Source organism: Thalassophryne amazonica, chromosome 10 (genome assembly GCF_902500255.1).
Source record: "Thalassophryne amazonica chromosome 10, fThaAma1.1, whole genome shotgun sequence".
In the NCBI taxonomy this organism is placed as follows: domain Eukaryota; kingdom Metazoa; phylum Chordata; class Actinopteri; order Batrachoidiformes; family Batrachoididae; genus Thalassophryne; species Thalassophryne amazonica.
The window spans coordinates 31,003,665-31,024,030 of NC_047112.1; the positions used below are offsets into that span (position 1 = coordinate 31,003,665).

Consider the following 20,366-nt stretch of genomic DNA (forward strand, 5'->3'; position numbering starts at 1 on the left):
ACCACGCCCCTCGCTGGAGCCCAGTGTAAAGATGGCGTCCATCATGGAGGGCCCACTAAGCAAGTGGACTAACGTCATGAAAGGTTGGCAGTACCGCTGGTTTGTTTTGGACTACAATGCCGGCTTACTCTCATACTACACGGTACGTTCGCTTCCGTGGTTTGACATTCATAATCTCAACTGTTCAACAGGTTAGTTTAAAGAACATATCGCTGTTTGTCAAAGCCATCTGGGCTCGCGGGCCTTGTGTTTGTTAGGAGTTTCAGCTGGCTACGCTTTTTCGTTGATTGACGCTAAATCTGACCAATCACAGGACTCTGCGGTGACCGACTGACGAATCGCGTGGCCGGATTTTCTCAACTTTTCCGATACAGCTAGCTGTGGAAGCTAAAACTAGTTGAAAACTAGTATGTGATTATCTGCGATGTTTCTTCATCTTTTCCTACCTGAATACGCCCAATAACCAGAAAACTGTAGCTGCTAGAGTTAGTTTGCTAAATTAGTCATGTCGACATGAACTCCACAGTATTTACACAGTTTAACCGTTTTAGGCAACTGTTTATGTTTTCTTACAGTAGCGTAAGCTGTACAAACAAATATATCTTGTTGCATAGGGGTTTTGATAGGATTGGCAAATCAACTACAGCCAGCACCGGACTACTCGACTAATTTTCTTCTCGAAAAGTCTGGGCATTCATAGCATGATTTTCCTGCAGTTTAAGGCTAAATTATTAAATTAAAAAGATAAATATATAAAATAAGTTTTTTTTTTTTAGATACCTGTTAAGTAATGCATTTCTGTGGCGTCAGTGTTGAATTTACACTCTACATTTCAACTGTGGTTGATTTACAATGCCTTTCGTGCCCTTAAAAATCTGCTCTTCAGACCAGAAGTGTTTTTGAATTTAACACTTATTTTATTTTTGTCTGATGCCTCTCTCATTGGTAGGGTTGCCAACTCTCTGAAAAATAAATAAGGGACACATCACTGCCAGGGCCGACCGGCCGACTGACCATTGCCTTCACCCTTCCCAGCGTCTGTGTGAAACGATTTTTAACCATTTGACTGTTGACTTGACCCTGAATTTAGGTAGCTGCATACATGCATTTGTTCTGATATGAACATGTGGAAAACAAATTATTATTTAGCCATTTATTTTTAGTGCAAAATAAATTTTCACTCACAATTTCAATATGAGCATTCTGTCTTCTTTAAAAATAAATCTCTGTAGTGCTATTGCTTAACTTAAAATTGTATAAATTAACAAAAAAAAAAAACAATAGAAAATTTGCATCATCCAAAACAATGTAACAGTGCACATTTACACATTTAGTGTAATAAAAAGTGCAAAAAATAAAGTCTGAAAAGTAAACAATACTGTTGTCGCGCACCTTTTCCACCCAGCCATTTTCCTTTTCTCATTCTCCCCTGTATTTTTGCATTCTTTTTTTTTTTTTTTTTAGGAGGAGTAGTAACAACGTTACAGACATTGCTGTCCGTAGGCATATCTGCAGTGCCAGTGTCAGTGTCTGTATCGATATCAGCCATGCTGATTTGTTATTGTCGTCCAGCGACCGTCGTCGGCTCATGACGTTGGTATCTTCTTGCGAGCAGATGTCCCTCGACCAATGAGATAAGAGTGATTCTGTATTGTCAACTCGTGTCTGTCAGCTCATTGGTGAAAAGCAGGAGAGAGGCTGGCATCAAATTTACCGTAAGTTTCCATATAAAGCGCCAGTCAATTCCATTGACATTTTACAGACTTTTTGATTCTCACAGAAATACGGGACAAACTGCGTCCCGTTTCAGGTCAATACGGAACGCACACTTTTATTTCCAAATAAGGGACGATTCCGTTTTTCAAGGGACGGTTGGCAACCCTACTCATTGGTCAGTCAATGTCACGTGATCATAAGGCTGCGCTTGTACATGTATTTGCTATTGATAAATAGTCCAGCAGTTAATGCAGCCTTGTTATGGCTAGGGGCTATTGTTATGGGTTAGGATTTAACGTAGCTTAGGGATCTACTTTAGTCTGGCGGCTAAGGGACAAATTTTAGGGGAATCATGCACTTTTTTACAAAAGTGCCAAACTTTGTCCAGGGACTCTTTAGGTTATATTAAGTCATGTCAAAGCGGGAGACATTTGATTTTAGCCCTGTATCCTGCTTTTTTTTTTTAAAGGGTGTTTGCATGGTTATAATACAGTGTATATTTTGCTATTCATATGACAATACGATCATATGGTTATTATCTAGGGGGCCAGTGATCAAGATTGGATATTAAGCTGTAGAGAATGGCTACTGCAACTAGTGCAAAGCTGTACTGAGCTTATGTGATCATGTATCGTCCGTTGTGCGGCGTCATACGTCGTCGTACATCCTTATACATTAGCAGGGTTGTATGTTTCAAAATGGAAAGAGGTACAGGACTCATTTCAGGCCTGTAGGGATCTTTAACAGGCCTCTACCTCTGAGACATAAAATTAGGTCACTGTGATCTTCCTAGCATGAAAGCTGTAGAGCGTAGTTCATTAAAAATATTCATGAAACATTTGTGCATATCTAGGAAGTTTGCCAACCAGGTATTTACAATGTTTTCAATTAAAAAAATATGGTGATAATCTTCTTAATACTAATAACATAAAATAATAACAACAACAACAATAATAATAATAATGGTTATGGCCATAAAAACAAAATTGATTTCTTGTAATTAATAAAAAAGCATTTCTTTACGTTCAAACACTGTTATTTTAGAGTGTAAATATGTTAGAGTGCATGAGTAGCATCTTTCCTTTGCCCTATGCTCGCAAACAGCTATACTGCATAGGTATATTGATATTCACAATGAGTTAGACAATATTTAGTCACTTTCCCTAGATTAACGCTTTTTCAAAGAGTGTAAGCACACTGAAGTACATTCGAAGCATCCCTACTTAACCTTAATACATTTTTCATAACCTTCAAGTTTATATTATGAACTTAAAAAGACATTTGGATAAGAGTTTGTCATGAATTATATACTGTAGAAGGCTGAAAATGGTTATTCTCTTAAACCCAAGTTTTTAGAGTGTAGACGTTTATGGATTCAATGTCTCCCAATCTTATATACTTCAGGACACCATAAAGTACCTCTGATAATGTTTTGGCACTTTTGTATAAAAGTGCATGATTCCCCTAAAATTTGTCCCTTAGCCGCCAGACTAAAGTAGATCCCTAAGCTACGTTAAATCCTAACCCATAACAATAGCCCCTAGCCATAACAAGGCTGCATTACGTGCAACTAGAACTTGGATTTATTAATACAGCTAAGTACAAATAGCCACTTTCTAAAAATAAATTGGACTTTAGTACTATGGCGGGGACTGCACAGACATATCTAGTGCTCCTTTCTCCTTCATACAACTCAAAATGAGGTGTTTCCTTGTAATAGGTACCATATGCGAGGTTTTTAGTTTTTCTTCCTTCATGAATCATCTCTGTACAAGCGCTGTATTAGTTGTTCCTCAGTCTGACATGAAACCAAACATCAGCTTGATCCCTCTGTAGTTTCCACAATCCAAACCCTTTTTCTTGATAAACCATTCACATGTGATGTCCATTGTGAAAGGGGACCATGTATGATTACAAAGTGAGAGTGCTCATTTCAATAGGGAGCGGTACTGTTTTGCAAAATTAAATGTTGCGGTGTATTACCCCCTTAAAATCTGTGGACAGTTATTATGAAAAAGAAAATGCATATCATTGACCAAATGATCTAGTCTAACCCCACTGTACATGACCCCTGAAGTCAAAATCCCCAAACATACATTTTTTTACTCCAAAATGCTGTCTGGCAATGATAAAGAGCCTGTAAACCAATAAAGAAAGCTATTTTTGCTGCATATTTTTTTCATCGCACACAAAAATAATATTACAGGAACATTGTAGCTATTGTGAGGTTTAAATAATGTGAGTTTTTTTTGTCCATAATGGTAGGGGTTGGTGTTAGCACAAATATTTGAAATACCCCTTAAAGTTGAGACTGTCATTACGAACAAGAAAATGCAAATCATTGATCAAATAATCTAGTCTAACCCCTTGTACATACCCCTGACGTCAGAACACCCCAAATTGTGTATTTTTCACTACAAAATGCTGCCTGGCAGTGGTAGGACATCTCTACCTGGAGGTTTGCTATGCTCGAGATACCTCGCTTTCCCTGCCAAAACCGAGTGACCTCTTTCACCTCATGAAGCACCACAAGAAGCTTCCCATGGATTATGACCGACATGTAGAGATGGGTATCAAGAACCGGTTCTTTTCAAGAATCGTTAAATGATTGGATCTATCGACATCAATAGCCTTTTTGCTTAATGGTTCCCTTAGAGCAGTTGTTGTTTTTGAGGGTGTTTGTCAGGAAAATGATAATTTCTCTATGTTGATTGCAGACCCTGCAGCGGGTCTGTAATCAACCACTTCTGCAGCGCGACTCTTCTTGAAGCTTGATCCAATGAAGCAGTGCTCCAATCCACTGCTTCATTCGTTCTTTGCTTTGCCGCTTTTCAGAAGCGGCAAGTCCGCTTCTTAACCCCTCTCAAAGCCATTTAAAGATCATAAATCACTTTTGTGTTGATTAAAGTCACTAACTCTTGTCTTGTTGCAGGCAAGAAACAAGAATCGTCCTCCGTTCCATTCGCACAGCTCCAAATGCTGCGCCGCTCTCTGCCAAGTCAAGTTAGAGTCCGGCCTGAATTAATAACTTCCAAGCGAATCGCCGTTTTAAATCAAATGACACCTCTTCCCAAAGGTTGTAATACAAACAATAAACTACAATTGACCAAAATGTTTTTTCCTCCTAAAATGGGACGCCTTGCGTTCTTTATGAATTACATTGATGCTGACGTGCAGCACAGCCAGCATCAATGTAATGAGCTCTGCTCAGAGGTATGGATTGATATCTATGCCATTAATTTCCGAAAGGAAATGCTTTTGACAAAAACTACAGATTTTGTTTCCATTTATGTCCAGAGATCAAAGATCCAGTGACCAGTTTCATATTTATTTAGTTTAAAGCCGGGTTCACACAGCAGGATAATTAGGCTGATATCGGACCCGATCTTCCCCTTCCGACATTCTTAAGGATGCCCCGACAATCGTGATGATGCTAAAGATAATCTTATCAGATATTCCTGTCGTGTGTGGTGTGTTAAGAGTGCTCTTATCTGCTCGGAAGGGTGTCAGGAGTGCTCCGATCGCATATCGGGGATATTCAACATGTTGGATTTTTTGGCCCGATATCGCTGTGTGTGTGGTGTCCTCCGACCAAAACGAGCGCGCAACCTGCTGAATGTGACGTGCAGCCAATCAGAAAGCGAGGTGACGGACGCACGGAGTGGAAAATAAAATCAAAACAGCTGTTCTGACTTGCTAGAAAGTCCGGTGGTCACGCTGTCTCCACTCCTTTAAAGAACACCTTTTCTTTTTCTTTTTGTATCGTTTTTTCCCTCTGTTTTAAATAGTCCACAAAGTACCTCCGTTTGTTTACTCTGAAGTCACATTTAATCTTGAGAGATTTTGCGAGATTTCCTGTCTGAACTGTAAATGTTCGTGTGTGAAATCTGTTCGTGTGTGGTGTTGTTATTACCGTGTGGCTGAACACCACACACTGTACAACCAAACCTGTTAGATCCATGATTTTTTTATCTTCACGTGTGTGGTCTCTCAGGTTTTTGAAACCTACAGATAATTTTAAAATCCTGTCGTGTGAACCAGGCTTAAGACTCACTAAAATGTTGCTGACATAGAAAACCTATAAAGCCAATTTTTAGTACACAGAAAATTCGCAGAGGGCAATTGATAAGGGGATCGATAAGCGGAATCAATGATATCAATTAAATCTTATCAATACCAATCCCTACCAACATGTTCAGAAACAGACCATTATGGACGTATATGCTCACATTATTCAAACCTGACAATGTCAACAATGTTTCTGTAATATTATTTTTGTGTGGTAAAAGAAAATGCTACTAAAATAGCTTTCTTTATTGGTTTACAGGCTTTTTGTCATTTTCACCAGATTACGAGGGTAGGCTGAAAAGTTCTAAGGCTCCCCATGAAGGAGTAATGCATTAACTGCATTATAGTGAGCCTTAGAACCTTTCAGCCTACCCTCGTACAATCAAGTAATCCATAGATGCAAAGAAACCAAAACAAATGTCTTCAAATCATGAAACTTCTGTGGACCTCTTCTGTCAACTCTCATCTTTAGTTTTTTCCATAGATTTTCTATTGGATTCCAGTCAGGAGATTGGCTGAGCCATTCTAGCAGCTTTATTTTCATTCTCTGAATCCACCTGAGAGTTTCCGTGGTTGTATGTTTGGGATCATTGTCTTGCTGAAATGACCACCCTTGTCATTTTCATCAAGAATGTCTCTGTACATTTTTACATTCATCCTCCCTTTAAGTTTACCAGTGCCGTATGTTGAAAAACGGCCTCACTGCATGATGTTCCCACCTCCAAACTTCACTGTTGGTATGGTGATGTACAGTGCTCTTTATGGTGTGTATTACGGCATCCAGAGTTCAATTTTAGTTTTATCTGAGCAGACTATACTCTCCTAGTATCCACAGGTTTCAACATGCTTATTCTTTGGCAGTGGAGTCTTGCCTGGTGAGCGTGCACACAGGCCGTGGTGGTTGAGTGCATTACTTATTGTTTGCTTTAAAACAATTATACCTGCTAATTCCAGTTATTTCTGAAGTGGTCCTTGGCTCTTCGACAACTCTTCTGATAATTCTTTTCAGTCCTCTGTTGCGAGGATCACCTGGTCGTGCCTGGTTCATGGTGAAATTATGTTCTTCCCACTTTCAGATTATGGCCCAACAGTGCTGACTGAAGCATTCAGAAGTTTAGAAATCCTTCTGTAACCAGTACCATCATTGGTGCAAAACATACTGAGGTTGTGAAGATCTTGAGAGAGCTGTTTACTTTTACCCATCATGAGATGTTTCTTGTGACACCTTGGTAATGATAAACCTTTTTATAGGCCATCAGTTGGGACTGAACTAGCTGTTATTAATTTGCACTGATTTGGAACATCTTTTAATTTTGAAACCTGTGTAATTGTTCAGTTGACCCCTACCTGGCTGCCTATTGAAAAGTCAATCGGGGTTTTTTCTTTCTTTTTCTTTTAACAAAGGAGCAATGTATATGGCGTATTTGTACCGACTTTGGTGCTTCTGTCACCATTTGCAGGGTTCCTCTGTAAATATTTTGTTATCTGCTGCACTAAAGGGGCAGGACTGTGTTCTAATTTCTGATAGCTTTCATCTGGAAAGGGAGGTGTCTTTTTGCACCTCTCTTTCTTGAAGTGTTCAATACTTTTTTTATGTGCATTTCATATTATTGCACATAATTTATGGACATCTATGGTTTGATTTCTTTGTATGTGTGGATTACTTGGGTTGTTACCAACATCTGGTGACAGTTTCATGTCAGTAGCACCTTTTAGAAATACGTTCACTGAGAAAAAAATGGTGACGTGTTCAAGACTTATTTTACCCGCTGTATCTGAATAAAATACTTGCCTTGTTTACCTCATCCCTGCACTACTATAAAAAAATCTCTTGACACCCATCTCTCCACAGTATATCAGCATCCTGGTGTTGAAACAAATTTAAGCTTTTTTTTTTTTTTTTTTTTTTTGCTGCAAAAATTGTTTTAGATGCAATTGAATGTAAAGGGCATGTGTGCACATGCGCACAAACAACTTAGGATTTGACCCTTAAATCATAACCTGATATGATGTTGCAACACCTCTATTAAAAGATACTTGTGTGTATATTTGGTAACCTTGTTCAAGCTATGGCCCTCACTTTTGATTTAATTATTCTTTACATACAGACATCAGTAGGATGATGATCCTTAAATGGGATAACTGCAGATGTGTATGGAAGTTATCCTGAATTAAATTAGCTCACACATTGTAGCATAATTTAAGGGATAAATGTTGCTCATATTTTGCATATACTGATGATTTTGTACTTGTACTGTCTTGCAGTCAAAAGACAAGATGATGCGAGGATCCAGAAGAGGCTGTGTGAGACTGCGGGTAAGTTTTTGAAAGTGGGACCCATGCAAACAATTTACACTCAACAAAATATAAACGCAACACTTTTGGTTTTGCTCCCATTTTGTATGAGATGAACTCAAAGATCTAAAACTTTTTCCACATACACAATATCACCATTTCCCTCAAATATCGTTCACAAACCAGTCTAAATCTGTGATAGTGAGCACTTCTCCTTTGCTGAGATAATCCATCCCACCTCACAGGTGTGCCATATCAAGATGCTGATTAGACACCATGATTAGTGCACAGGTGTGCCTTAGACTGCCCACAATAAAAGGCCATCCGGAAAGGTGCAGTTTTATCACACAGCACAATGCCACAGATGTCGCAAGATTTGAGGGAGCATGCAGTTGGCATGCTGACAGCAGGAATGTCAACCAGAGCTGTTGCTTGTGTATTGAATGTTCATTTTTCTACCATAAGCCGTCTCCAAAGGCGCTTCAGAGAATTTGGCAGTACATCCAACCAGCCTCACAGCCGCAGACCACGTGTAACCACACCAGCCCCAGACCTCCACATCCAGCATGTTCACCTCCAAGATCATCTGAGACCAGCCACTCGGACAGCTGCTGAAACAATCAGTTTGCATAACCAAAGAATTTCTGCACAAACTGTCAGAAACCGTCTCAGGGAAGCTCATCTGCATGCTTGTTGTCCTCATCGGGGTCTCGACCTGACTCCAGTTCGTCGTCGTAACCGACTTGAGTGGGCAAATGCTCACATTCGCTGGCGTTTGGCACGTTAGAGAGGTGTTCTCGTCACGGATTAATCCTGGTTCACACTGTTCAGGGCAGATGGCAGACAGCGTGTGTGGCGTCGTGTCAATGTTGTGGATCGAGTGGCCCATGGTGGCAGTGGGGTTATGGTATGGGCAGGCGTCTGTTATGGACGAAGAACACAGGTGCATTTTATTGATGGCATTTTGAATGCACAGAGATACCGTGACGAGATCCTGAGGCCCATTGTTGTGCCATACATCCAAGAACATCACCTCATGTTGCAGCAGGATAATGCACGGCCCCATGTTGCAAGGATCTGTACACAATTCTTGGAAGCTGAAAATGTCCCAGTTGTTGCATGGCCGGCATACTCACCGGACATGTCACCCATTGAGCATGTTTGGGATGCTCTGGACCGGCGTATACGACAGCGTGTACCAGTTCCTGCCAATATCCAGCAACTTCGCACAACCATTGAAGAGGAGTGGACCAACATTCCACAGGCCACAATTGACAACCTGATCAACTCTATGCGAAGGAGATGTGTTGCACTGCATGAGGCAAATGGTGGTCACACCAGATACTGACTGGTATCCCCCCCAATAAAACAAAACTGCACCTTTCAGAGTGGCCTTTTATTGTGGACAGTCTAAGGCACACCTGTGCACTAATCATGGTGTCTAATCAGCATCTTGACATGGCACACCTGTCAGGTGGGTTGAATTATCTCAGCAAAGGAGAAGTGCTCACTATCACAGATTTAGACTGGTTTATGAACAATATTTGAGGGAAATGGTGATATTGTGTATGTGGAAAAAGTTTTAGATCTTTGAGTTCATCTCATACAAAATGGGAACAAAACCAAAAGTGTTGCGTTTATATTTTTGAGTGTATTTTGAGAAATGAATACAAATTCTTGTTGATTGCCTGAGATGTTTGCCAACTTTAATTTCGCAATAACGGTTAACGGTTATTGTAAAATTAAATGTGGAAGATATTTAAATTTAAATAGTTAAATTTTAACAATTTAAAAACTATTAACAAAATACCTTTTTGTCTTAAAAGGCTTATCTTTTATAACAGAGCAAATGTTGCATTGCCAGTTTGCCAGTTATCCTTATGCCAGTTATACAGCTTCTTAGTGGGGTGAAACAGAAAGATTTCAGGGATTAAAGTTCTCCATCGCTATGATGGATTTCTGTCAGTTGGGCTGCCTAAAGGCCACATGCGAGATCCTCTTGCGCGTGTGGCAGAGGGAGACTGCAGGGCCATGCAGGAGCGGAAACCACTGCGGAAAGGTCTCTGGCAGTGACACGCAGTGCACGTCTGAAGACATTCAGGACATGGTGCACCTGTCGGTGAAGTGGCAGAACTCGAAGCCACGCATCAAAGGTGGAGTCATCAAACTTGCACTGTGAATATGGTGCCAAAACCACACTTTGTGCGGGCTTTCCGGTCTGACCCCAAAGGCGTCTGGAAGCAGGTCAGCCGTGCCATAAAAAAGCTGCAGGGAAAGGTGTGGACGGACGACCATGTGCTGGTGAAGGCGGGGATGTGTAGGCATGCGCCATGTGGTGCGCATTTCAAATGGGACCCGAGCAGCATAGTGGCTGCCGCTCAGTCTGGCAGTGACTGGGGAAACTCCTCTGCCGCTTCGGGAGGTCCGCCCCAGTGGCACTGCGGCTCCGTATGGTCTGACAGCATGCACAAAACACGTGAACAACCGCAAAGTGGCCAAAGAGTACAGCAACAACTTGTGAGGCAGCCTGCACTCTAAAAAGTAAAGACTTGATTGAGTATGAAAAATTAAGGTAACTTTCTGTGCAAGCTTTTTTGGGCAGTTTGAGTATGATTGCAGTTGTACTGAGCCAATATGTTTTAGTTTTTTTCTAACTGATCTGAGTTTATTTTCTCTACACAAACATATTTTATTAGTTTTAGACCTACTCAATAAATTGTCACACTGGCATATATTTTTAAGCTGATTGTATAATTATATAGGTTATATCTCACACACACTCATCTTCAACCGCTCAGTCCAATTACGGATCGCGGGGGGCTGGAGCCTATCCCAGCAGTCATAGAGTGCAAGGCCGGGTACACCCAGGACAGGACGCCAGTCTGTCACAGGGACAAACAAACACATTCACACCCACTCGCACACCTACTGACAATTTTAAAGATTCCAATCCACCTAACCCGCATGTCTTTGGATGTGGAAGGAAACCCATGCAAACACGGGGAGAACATGCAAACTCCACACAGAAAGGCCACAGGTGGGAATTGAACCCGTGACCTCCTTGCTGTGAGGCAGCAGTGCTAACCACTAAGCCACTGTGCTGCCCTAGGTTAGATCAATTAGGAATTAAACATACCCAATTTTTTAACTTTTAACAACTTTTATGATATTGCAAAAACATTTTTAGGCTGACTTGACACAATAGTTAGCTAATTATGTGGTGTTTTCTTAAATCATCATCATCATAAGCATCAATAGAAGAAATGATTTCAAACAAGGTAATGAATTGATAAACTGTTTATTATCCATGTAAGTAAGTTCTATCGGCTACTCCCTTGTTTTCACTCGGGGCCACCACAGCAAATCTGAGCTGGATCTTCATGTTGAATTGGCAGATGCCCTTCCTGATGCAACTCTACATTATATGGAGAAATGTGACAGGGGTGGGATTTGAACTGTGAACCTTCCACCCTGAAATCAAGTGCACTAGCCACTTGGCCACCACTCCTGTGCTTTCACAAACATTTAGAAACTCCTAACAAGAACAACCATGTTAGGCATATCCGAAAGCCAATGGGTAAAATCTTTTATGCTATTTCAAAAAACTACAAACAAGTCTTTTTAAATCTGAATATTGCAAATCTGAATACTTGACTAATTTGCTTATTTTTTTTTTTTTTTTTATGAATTTGCCTGCAAATTACCTGACTATCAAAAATATTTCTGACTCAGGCACTGATTTTGGGTCAGTCCATGTATCACTAGTTCTTTCTCAGTGTATTAAAGGGGCTTTCACGCTGGAGGCGTCAGCCGTGGCAGAGGCATCACAAATCGGTCTAAAAAGCATTATTTTCAATGAGACGCGCCGCGTCCTTGATGTGACACCAAACGTTGTCAAAAACCAAGCTAAAACCGACGCTTCGCCGGGAGCGCGCATTGCCGCTTGTCGTCAGGCTGCCGTGGGCAAAGTTCAACCCAGTCCAACTTTGGCTGCTCTGCGTTGTGACATAGCTTCACGCTGTCCAATAGAAACGAAGCGTCAGGCCAAAACATGGAAGACTGCAGTGCAGAAACCACTGATCTGTATAAAACACTGTTATATATACAGATCAGTGGCAGAAACGTGTACCAGAACTGCGATTTTACACACAGCAGTTTTCTGAAGAAAATCCTTGCAAATTTTTTTTTTACCTCAAAATTAATTTCTGATTACTGTAAAAAAAAAAAAAGTTTAGAACACTTGTAATTAAAATAGCAAAAAAAAAATTTTCTTTGAAACCTTTCTTCATCTGTAAATTAAAAACATAACTTACCTGTTATTTCAGATTAGATGATTTCTTGTTTAACATAAGGAACCTTGGACATTTATTTTTAGACAAATAAAAGATTCATATCTTATTTCAACCAGAAAAACAGATACTGTAAATAAATACAAATGGTTATTATAAATGCAACCGGAGATAATAATGACTGCAGTGTGATTGTAAAGTAGGATTTCTGTGACATAAACTTTATATCATTTTTTTAATTGAGTCATTTCAACTTGTAATTATGTTAAAATATGTGATTGCCTTTAATGTAATCAGGACAGAGTGATTTCTAAACTATGAATTTGACCAGTTATTGTGCAGAACAGGGGCAGGTCTTCGACCTGAGAGAGATAGATACTTTATTAATCCCGAAGGAAATTATGTGGTGGTCTGTTACGCCCATTCACACAAATAAAACACACACATTAAAAGTGCACATAGAAGTAACGATAAATAATACAGCACAATAAAATTCAAGTAAAAAAGTAGGAGGAGTTTAATGCACTACATGGGATATTTACGATATTTCCGGCTCACATCTCCTGCTCCTGGCTGAAGTGGCTGCATTATGCAGCCTGATAGCATGAGGGACAAACGAGTTCTGCAATCTCTCAGTGGAGCACCTCACTGAGAGGAATCTGTTGGTCATGGTGCTTCTCTGGTGAGAGAAGACTGAGTTCAGTGGGTGGTTCTGATTGGACAGGATCGCCCTGATCTTGGAGAGCGTCCTGTGCTCCACCACCTTCTCCAGAGTCCAACCACAGAGCCCACCTTCTTAATGAGCCGTTTCAGCCAGAGAATGTCTTTTTTTTCTTAGAACTGCCCCCCCCCCCCCCCCCCCCCCCCCCCATCTGAATCAGAAGCTCAAAGTGCTTTACAGCGATGCCTCGCATTCACACAGACACACTCACACACCAATGTCACGGTGTTGTCATGCAAGGCCCTCAATACACACCGGGAGCAACTTGGGGATAAAGGACCTTGCTCAAGGGCCCTTAGTGATTTTTCCAGTTAGGCTTGGGTTTGAACTGAGGATCCTCTGGTCTCAAGCCCAACACTTAACCACTAGACCATCACCTCCCAAAGATTTAAGCCTCCACGTTTTCAGTGTTGCTGCACCCATATCATTGTTGCTGGACACAGAATTTGGTGTCATGACCTCATGTCTGGTAGCATGGTGCATGAGGTTTTGTAATGCAAGAACTGTCAGGAAAAACATGCCACTCATTGATGAGAAGAATTGATAACAACTGAGGTATGCAATTCAGATTGATTAGAAAAATGTAGAACAGGTTAGAACCGGGTCTCAATTCTCATCCCTAGTGTGCAGTATCATCCATTTCATCAGATTTGTTGGGGTGACAGTTTGACTTGGTGGGCCTTCTGTACCAGTTGTGAGTTAAAGGACAATTTGGCTAAACTAGTGTCTGTTCTATTTTCCGTGTTCGACAGGTACCTGCATTTTCTTGCAGCCATTTTAGCCTCTTTCTTTGCGTTCTATGTCTCAATAAATACACTTGTGCTTTCGATTTTGTTTGTCACCTGTTTTTTTAAATTTAGCCTTTGTGTTGTGCTTTCAGTTTTTATATCCACTGTTGACTGTTGATGATATCCACTAGATGGCAGCAAATATTACCATTTCCAGTATCTTCCTGCAAGAAGCTACAGAAGTGCTGAAAAAGTTACAATTTACTGAAACTAAGCAGTTTGTCCAAAGTGACAGAGTGCTTAAACTCAGGCTGACTCTAAGCCATCAGGAAAAAAAATTCAAATTTTCTCTATTGTGATCTGCGGTGACTCATACTTTAATTTGTTGCTCTCTGGTTTAGCAAGTATACTTTTAGCTGTTGGAGGTGAGCAAATCCGTCAAAAGGTGGACATGGACCAAAAATAAAAATATTCTATGGAGGCTCTTTAAATGGCATCTTTTTTTTGTTGTTGTTGTTGTTTTTTGTTTTTTTAAAGACCCAAGAGTTACTGAAAATGATAGAATTGATTCCAAAGGCCTCTCATATTTCTTATTTGACTTGCACAAATATGCGCCACTTAAATGTCATCACAAACACTGAAATTTCCCCTTTTTGTTCTTTTGCAACGTAAAAGCTCTGCCGTATATTTGTGATTCCATATAATTTAGAACTCATACTATCCTTACTGATCCAACCTGAAAGCATTGACATGCAAAGTGAGGGCTTGTGGACTGTATGTTGTAAGTATGTTGTGTTTTGTAATTGCTAGAAAAAATAAAGGATATTTTCTTAAATTTTATTGTGTTAAATACTTTTTTTTTTTTTTTACTTGCAGTAGTTTAAAGACAATTTTGGATCAAAACTAACTAGATTTTGTGCATGTCCAAATCTAGTAATATTAGTCACACTCTAAAGTTGCACTGCATCACAGAAAAACAAAACAAAAAACACAACACTAAATTGACAATATTGCCATATCAAGTAAGGGCCAGGTATAGCTAGTCAGGAAACTCGAAACCTAATAATTAATGCAGTTGGAGCTGTGCAGCAACTTGTTACAAAACCCTAAAACTTGTAATGATGGATTTGCCCAGTGGTGGAATTATGCATTGATTTATCATTTAATTGATTAACAAAATTGAGAAATATGCTGATGGTATTATATCTTGTTTGTGAAGCAAAAATTGCAGTTTTTTCTTTCAGAATCCTTTAATATCAGTGTCTGCTTGTCTTTATATTGGTGTAAATTGAAAATATTTGATTTGGACTGCACGTGAGATTAAACAAGACTTTTGAACACGACACTTTCTCCAGAGGAATTGTAAGGACTTTTTAAATTCCCAAATTATATGATATCAATTTATAAACTGAACATTTTACATGCATACACACAAAATGCCCACATTAATTGATCATGGAAATCAGTATTTGTAAAAGTAATCTTTTTAAGGATGTTTTTTCTTCTGCTCACTGCTTTAGTCATATTATTAAAATCCAAACACTATCATCTATACCCACCACTGTATGATGGGAAAATAACAACTTCATTCAAATTAACTTGTTAGAATAAAAGATAAGGAAAACAATCAAGTCACTTATCACTTTATTCACCTTTGACAGTCATGTGGTATGAGAGAGATTTTGTTTCCTAATAATTGCTGGAAGGGAAATGCATTTTATCCATAGGACACTTTCACTAGAACTCTATAACTCAAAAAACTGCATTTTCCTAAACTGTAAAATTATGTAGGGTAGTTACTGACATGTTGTGCCTGTATTATTATATTAATACAGGAACAATTTCCTTTGTGCTTACATTCATGTTGAACTAACCAGAGCTGTTTTCTGAAACGAGCTGGATTAAACTGTATGTTACAAAAAAAAAATCCAAGCTGGCCACATTTCACATACTAAGGTTTTCTGTTGTTGTTTTTCTGAATTTTTATTATATTGTTCTGTTGAGTGTCTTAAACTATTATTAACAATAATGAATAAAAAAATCTCATAAATGAAGCATTCATCAGAGATGAGCAGACCACTCAGTGTAATTGCCAACATTGTTTTAATGCAAATAGTATTTTTTTTTTTCAAAAGTTATCCTATAACTGTCTAAAATACTACAAGTAACACTGAATTGTATTTATGTTCTTGTTCAATTCTGATTTTATGTAACATTGAATTCAACACATCTTGGATCCATCTGATTTAGGCTCATCTAAACTAGCAATGAGCCATGATCTGTTGCAGTTTTATGCAGGGTCCTCTATTATTTAGCAAGTGGCACTGTGCAGTGATATTTCTCATTGTGTCTTTTCAATTTTTTACGTCTGATGGCCTGTGGGGTCTGTTCAAATGTATACATGATATCTTGGCCAAAACCTTTTGTATCAAGGTGAAACTTGGTTTAAAAAAAAAAGGTAATCTCACTAAGACCTTAGACAAGTTCAACATTGGGCAGGTTTCAGTTTTGTGTACTCTGAAGTCTTGGAAACTGTGTACATGTAATCTTGACAAAGACTTCATATCTCAAGGTGAAACTTTGTACATAAGGTCACCTTACCAAAACCTTGGAATTGTTCAGTATTTGTTGTATTTCAGTTCTACACAAGGGTTGTAGCACAAGGGTGTAGACGTGATACTGTATGTATGCGAGGACTCCAGAGTTCATTATTTCTGATCAGACTTGCTCCTGTAGATCATATCTTGCACAAGTTGGAGGTTGGGTCGTCAATGCAGGTTACACAAATTATTATACTTGTTATATAAGGATTTATAAAGGTACCTTATGCATTAGTTACTTCCTGATACATTACCCCTCGCTCACACTGCCTCTGGTGTTACTGTTGTGGGGTATGGATGCGGGCCCCGTAGAGAATCCAAGTCATTAAAAAGATACAAACCTCTATCAGTGGCCACAGAGCTCTGCGGTTACCGAGACCCTGCGGCGCTGCGGATTTTTCCACGTCTAGCCTTGCGGGCTGCCGGTGCGCTCTGCATCAAAACAAAGGGGTCTCCATTCCCGCTCATTTAGAAATGTTCGAGCAGTCTCTGGACTTGTTGCCGGAGTGGGCCGCAGCTCTGCACAGCAGACAGGGAGAGCGGTGTGAGCGGCCCGCTGCGGTTCTTACGGAGCCCGCAGACTCGGTAAGCACATCGGAGGCAGTGAGAGCGAGGCCTTTGCTGGAAAAAGTGTAACTGAGTCCAACAGTCAAATTATGAAGCAAAGATGACTCTTGAAAAGTGTGTGGTAAGCACAGTGTTGGAATTGTTCCCTGTGTGTATAAAGGAGGAACGAAATAACAGGAACTTACTCACATGCAGCATAGATTCTTTGGGTGTAATTGGGTGTAATCAGTTCCTCTGATATTCAAAACAAAAGTCATGTCTCATGAAATTGATGTATTGCAGAGCTCTTGTGTTGAATTAATGATTTTTTTATTCGGTGTACAGATCAACAATAACAAATTCATAAAATGAACAACTTAACAGCATAACCATGTGGCCGAAAGGGTGTAGGCAGAAGTAAAGCTTACAAATACCAACCCCTTATACTATAACAATAAAGAATCTATATAAATATATATATTCAAAACAACAAATACAAACTGTTATGCCTGGCTTCAGTTGTTTTTGACTGTTTGCACTGCAGGTTTGCTTTGTGAGGCAGGTCCGAGTCACACACCCTGGCTTTTGTTTCTAGGCGCTAATGCTCCAACTCACTAGCAAGTTGCTTCACTGCAGTTCTTTTTCCTCCTGTTCCCCACTACTGGTCCCCAGTCTCTCTCTCTCTCTCTCTCTCTCTCTCTCTCTCTCTCTCTCTCTCTCTCTCTCTCTCTCTCTCTCTCTCTCTCCCAGATTCCACTTTCTCTCCAGCGTTCCAAAACACCGCACTTTCTCTGTGTGTGTGAAAGAATTAAGCAGAAATAGCGAAAGAGGGGGAGATTATTCTGATGTGGCAATTGGAGATGGAGCATTTAAAGAGGAAAGGTTGAGGCAGTGAGATGGATCATGGGTAATTGACACTATGCTCAGTAGAGGAAGAAAGGGAGAAATTAAAACTGGACAGAGTTGTCCTGGTGTGTGTGATGTCCTGCCTTTTCCGCTATCTGTCATTTAATGTCATTCGTCTTTGTTTCCCAGGGAGCTGTGATTGGCATTGATGACGAGGACGACAGCACATTCACCATCACTGTGGACCAGAAGACTTTCCATTTCCAGGGTGAGTATTCCCTCCTTTCCCTCTGTGCTAACATGTTTGGTTTCTTTTTCTGTGATAGTTTACATCCATGCCTCCTCCTTAATTCATTCTCTCCCTCTCTCTCTCTCTCTCTCTCTCTCTCTCTCTGTCTCTCTGTCTCTCTCTCTGTCTCTCTCTCTCTGTCTGTGTCTCGTCCCCCTCCCCGCTGCGGGTTGTCCTAATATCCGGGAACGCATGCACACATCACCACACTGTCCAGGCAAGTTGTGCGCATTCTGTTTCTTCCTGCCTTCTCGTCATCTGAAAGCTCTTTCAAGTTGGACTGACCTGCTTTTCTATAGATAAATATTTGACTCAGTGCAGGCTGCACAGATTTTTCTAGAATTTTAAAAGGGCAGTAAAGGATTTTTTTTTTTTTTTTTTTTTTGGTCCTCCCCTCTGGGCTGAGGATGAAGATCTCTGCTTATGCACCTCTGGGAATAATAATAAAGGAATACGGCTGAGCTGGAAGCTGAGCTCAGGCCTCCTCTGCTCGCTGTTGCTGTTCACCCATCACTACACGGTCGCCGCTCGCTATCTAACAGCCAGGCTTTCCACAGAGACGGGATTGGCTCCTAGCTACAGCATTGTTTTCCAGCCCCTCCCATCCTGCCAAACATTTTCCTCTTTTTGACAGGGAGCTGTCCGGTACACTGCAGAGCCCCCCTCGCTCTCCACCAGGTCTTTAACTACCGTTCGCCACTTTTCTTTCACCCCTCTGTCCATTTGTCCATTTGTTTCCATTGTGCCCACACCAATCCTTCACACTTTACTACCAGATCCCCCTCTGCCTCCTTCTTGAGGGTCACCAGCCAAATTCCATGGGCTCCCCACCCCTTTTACCTCCTCCATGCCCTCTCCCATGTCTGTGTTCCGAAGCTGTATGCTGTGGTTCTACAAACGTAAGGGTAAGGAGACAACCATGCATGTCTCGATCCGCATGCATACCAGACCTGGGTAAAGGATCAGCCTGTGAGGTTGAAAGGTGCCATTTTTTATGTCCATCTTGTAGTATGTATGGTAGGGTGTTGACTGTTTTGGTTTGTTACTCGGGTTTAAGGCCAGCTCTAATTAGTGTGTTCTAGTTGCATCTTCTGAGGAATTAAATATGAAGAGTGTACAGTGTCCCTTATCAGTCGGTTGTAGCGTCTGTTATTTAGAAAATATTCGCTCGTCCTGCTGCTTGTTTCATCCCTGTTGCTGCTGCAGTCTGTTGTAGAATTTCTACTTATACTTAATGATAATGGAATACTAACAGTTTGTTTTGCAGACATCATTGTATGAATAATTGCATGCACAATCTCATAAGGTTGTTTCTTGCTAAATGTTAAGTTGGATGTTTTTGTCTTACTTAAATCATGTGAGCTGTGTATGCATTTCTGACCTTTTGTAGATCAAACAGAACAGATGTATGTATATTATATACAGTTATGTAATCCATATTTCAGAGAAGGTTTTCAGAAACCTTCATTCATGTAGGTCATAAGAGAAACGCCCATCAGACATGGTGTATAGCCTGCATAAACAAACCTTAGGGCCCGGTCACGCGGCACACGGTGATAGCCGAACAAAGGAAAAAAAAAAGTCACAAATCATCGAGGAAAAAGTGGATGAATGAGCCTGCACTTCTCCCATCACCGAAAAGCCTGCGAGTCCAGACAGCGGGTATCAGACCGAGCACCCGCCTGTGATCATTTCTGTAGTCAGCCTGTGGTGTCCACGGCACCTGCAGGTGTGAGATCTGTTTGTCTTGACAGCAGGTTTGTCTTCACTGCACGCATACACCCGTTCCAGCCAGAGAAGGCTGCAACGTGCATAAATAGTTAAACTAGTTGTTCAAACTTTCTTGCCATTATTGTTTCTGTATAAAAATGTTGCTTTTCATCTCACACACGGACGAGTCACGTTCAGCTCATCTGAGCTTTAGTTATTGATCCATTGAGATATCGTCAATGTTCGTGCAAGACGTCGGACTTGGGAGGTTGGACGACAATCAAACGGAACGCTGACTGCACAGGAACTACGCAAACGATGAGGAACCATCAAGACAGAAAGCAAAACGGAATATGGAGGAATTGAGGTTGTCATCAGGATTCATTCACATTTGTCAACAATTTGAAAATTCTGACGAAGCACCAGCTACAGGAACGAAGCTGGACGATGGTTAAACGATGTCTCCGAAAGTCAACGTAAGTCCAGATTCCTTGTTTCGTTTTGGCTTCAGTGTCCTTCGTTAGTGCCGTGTGACCAGGGCATTAGAGACAGCCAAGG

At 40.5% G+C, this 20,366-nt stretch overlaps 1 protein-coding gene across 2 annotated transcripts in view; it reads left to right on the top strand.

Moving 5' to 3' along the window:
* osbpl9 (oxysterol binding protein-like 9) overlaps positions 1-20,366 on the top strand; it is an 81,622-nt gene continuing 61,256 nt past the window's right edge. For both annotated transcript variants that reach the window (XM_034179696.1, XM_034179697.1), the window contains exons 1-3: positions 1-142; positions 8,050-8,100; positions 17,999-18,077. In XM_034179696.1, the coding sequence (XP_034035587.1) occupies positions 32-142; positions 8,050-8,100; positions 17,999-18,077 (241 nt within the window). In that variant the 5' untranslated portion in view covers positions 1-31. The remainder of the gene's footprint in view (positions 143-8,049; positions 8,101-17,998; positions 18,078-20,366) is intronic.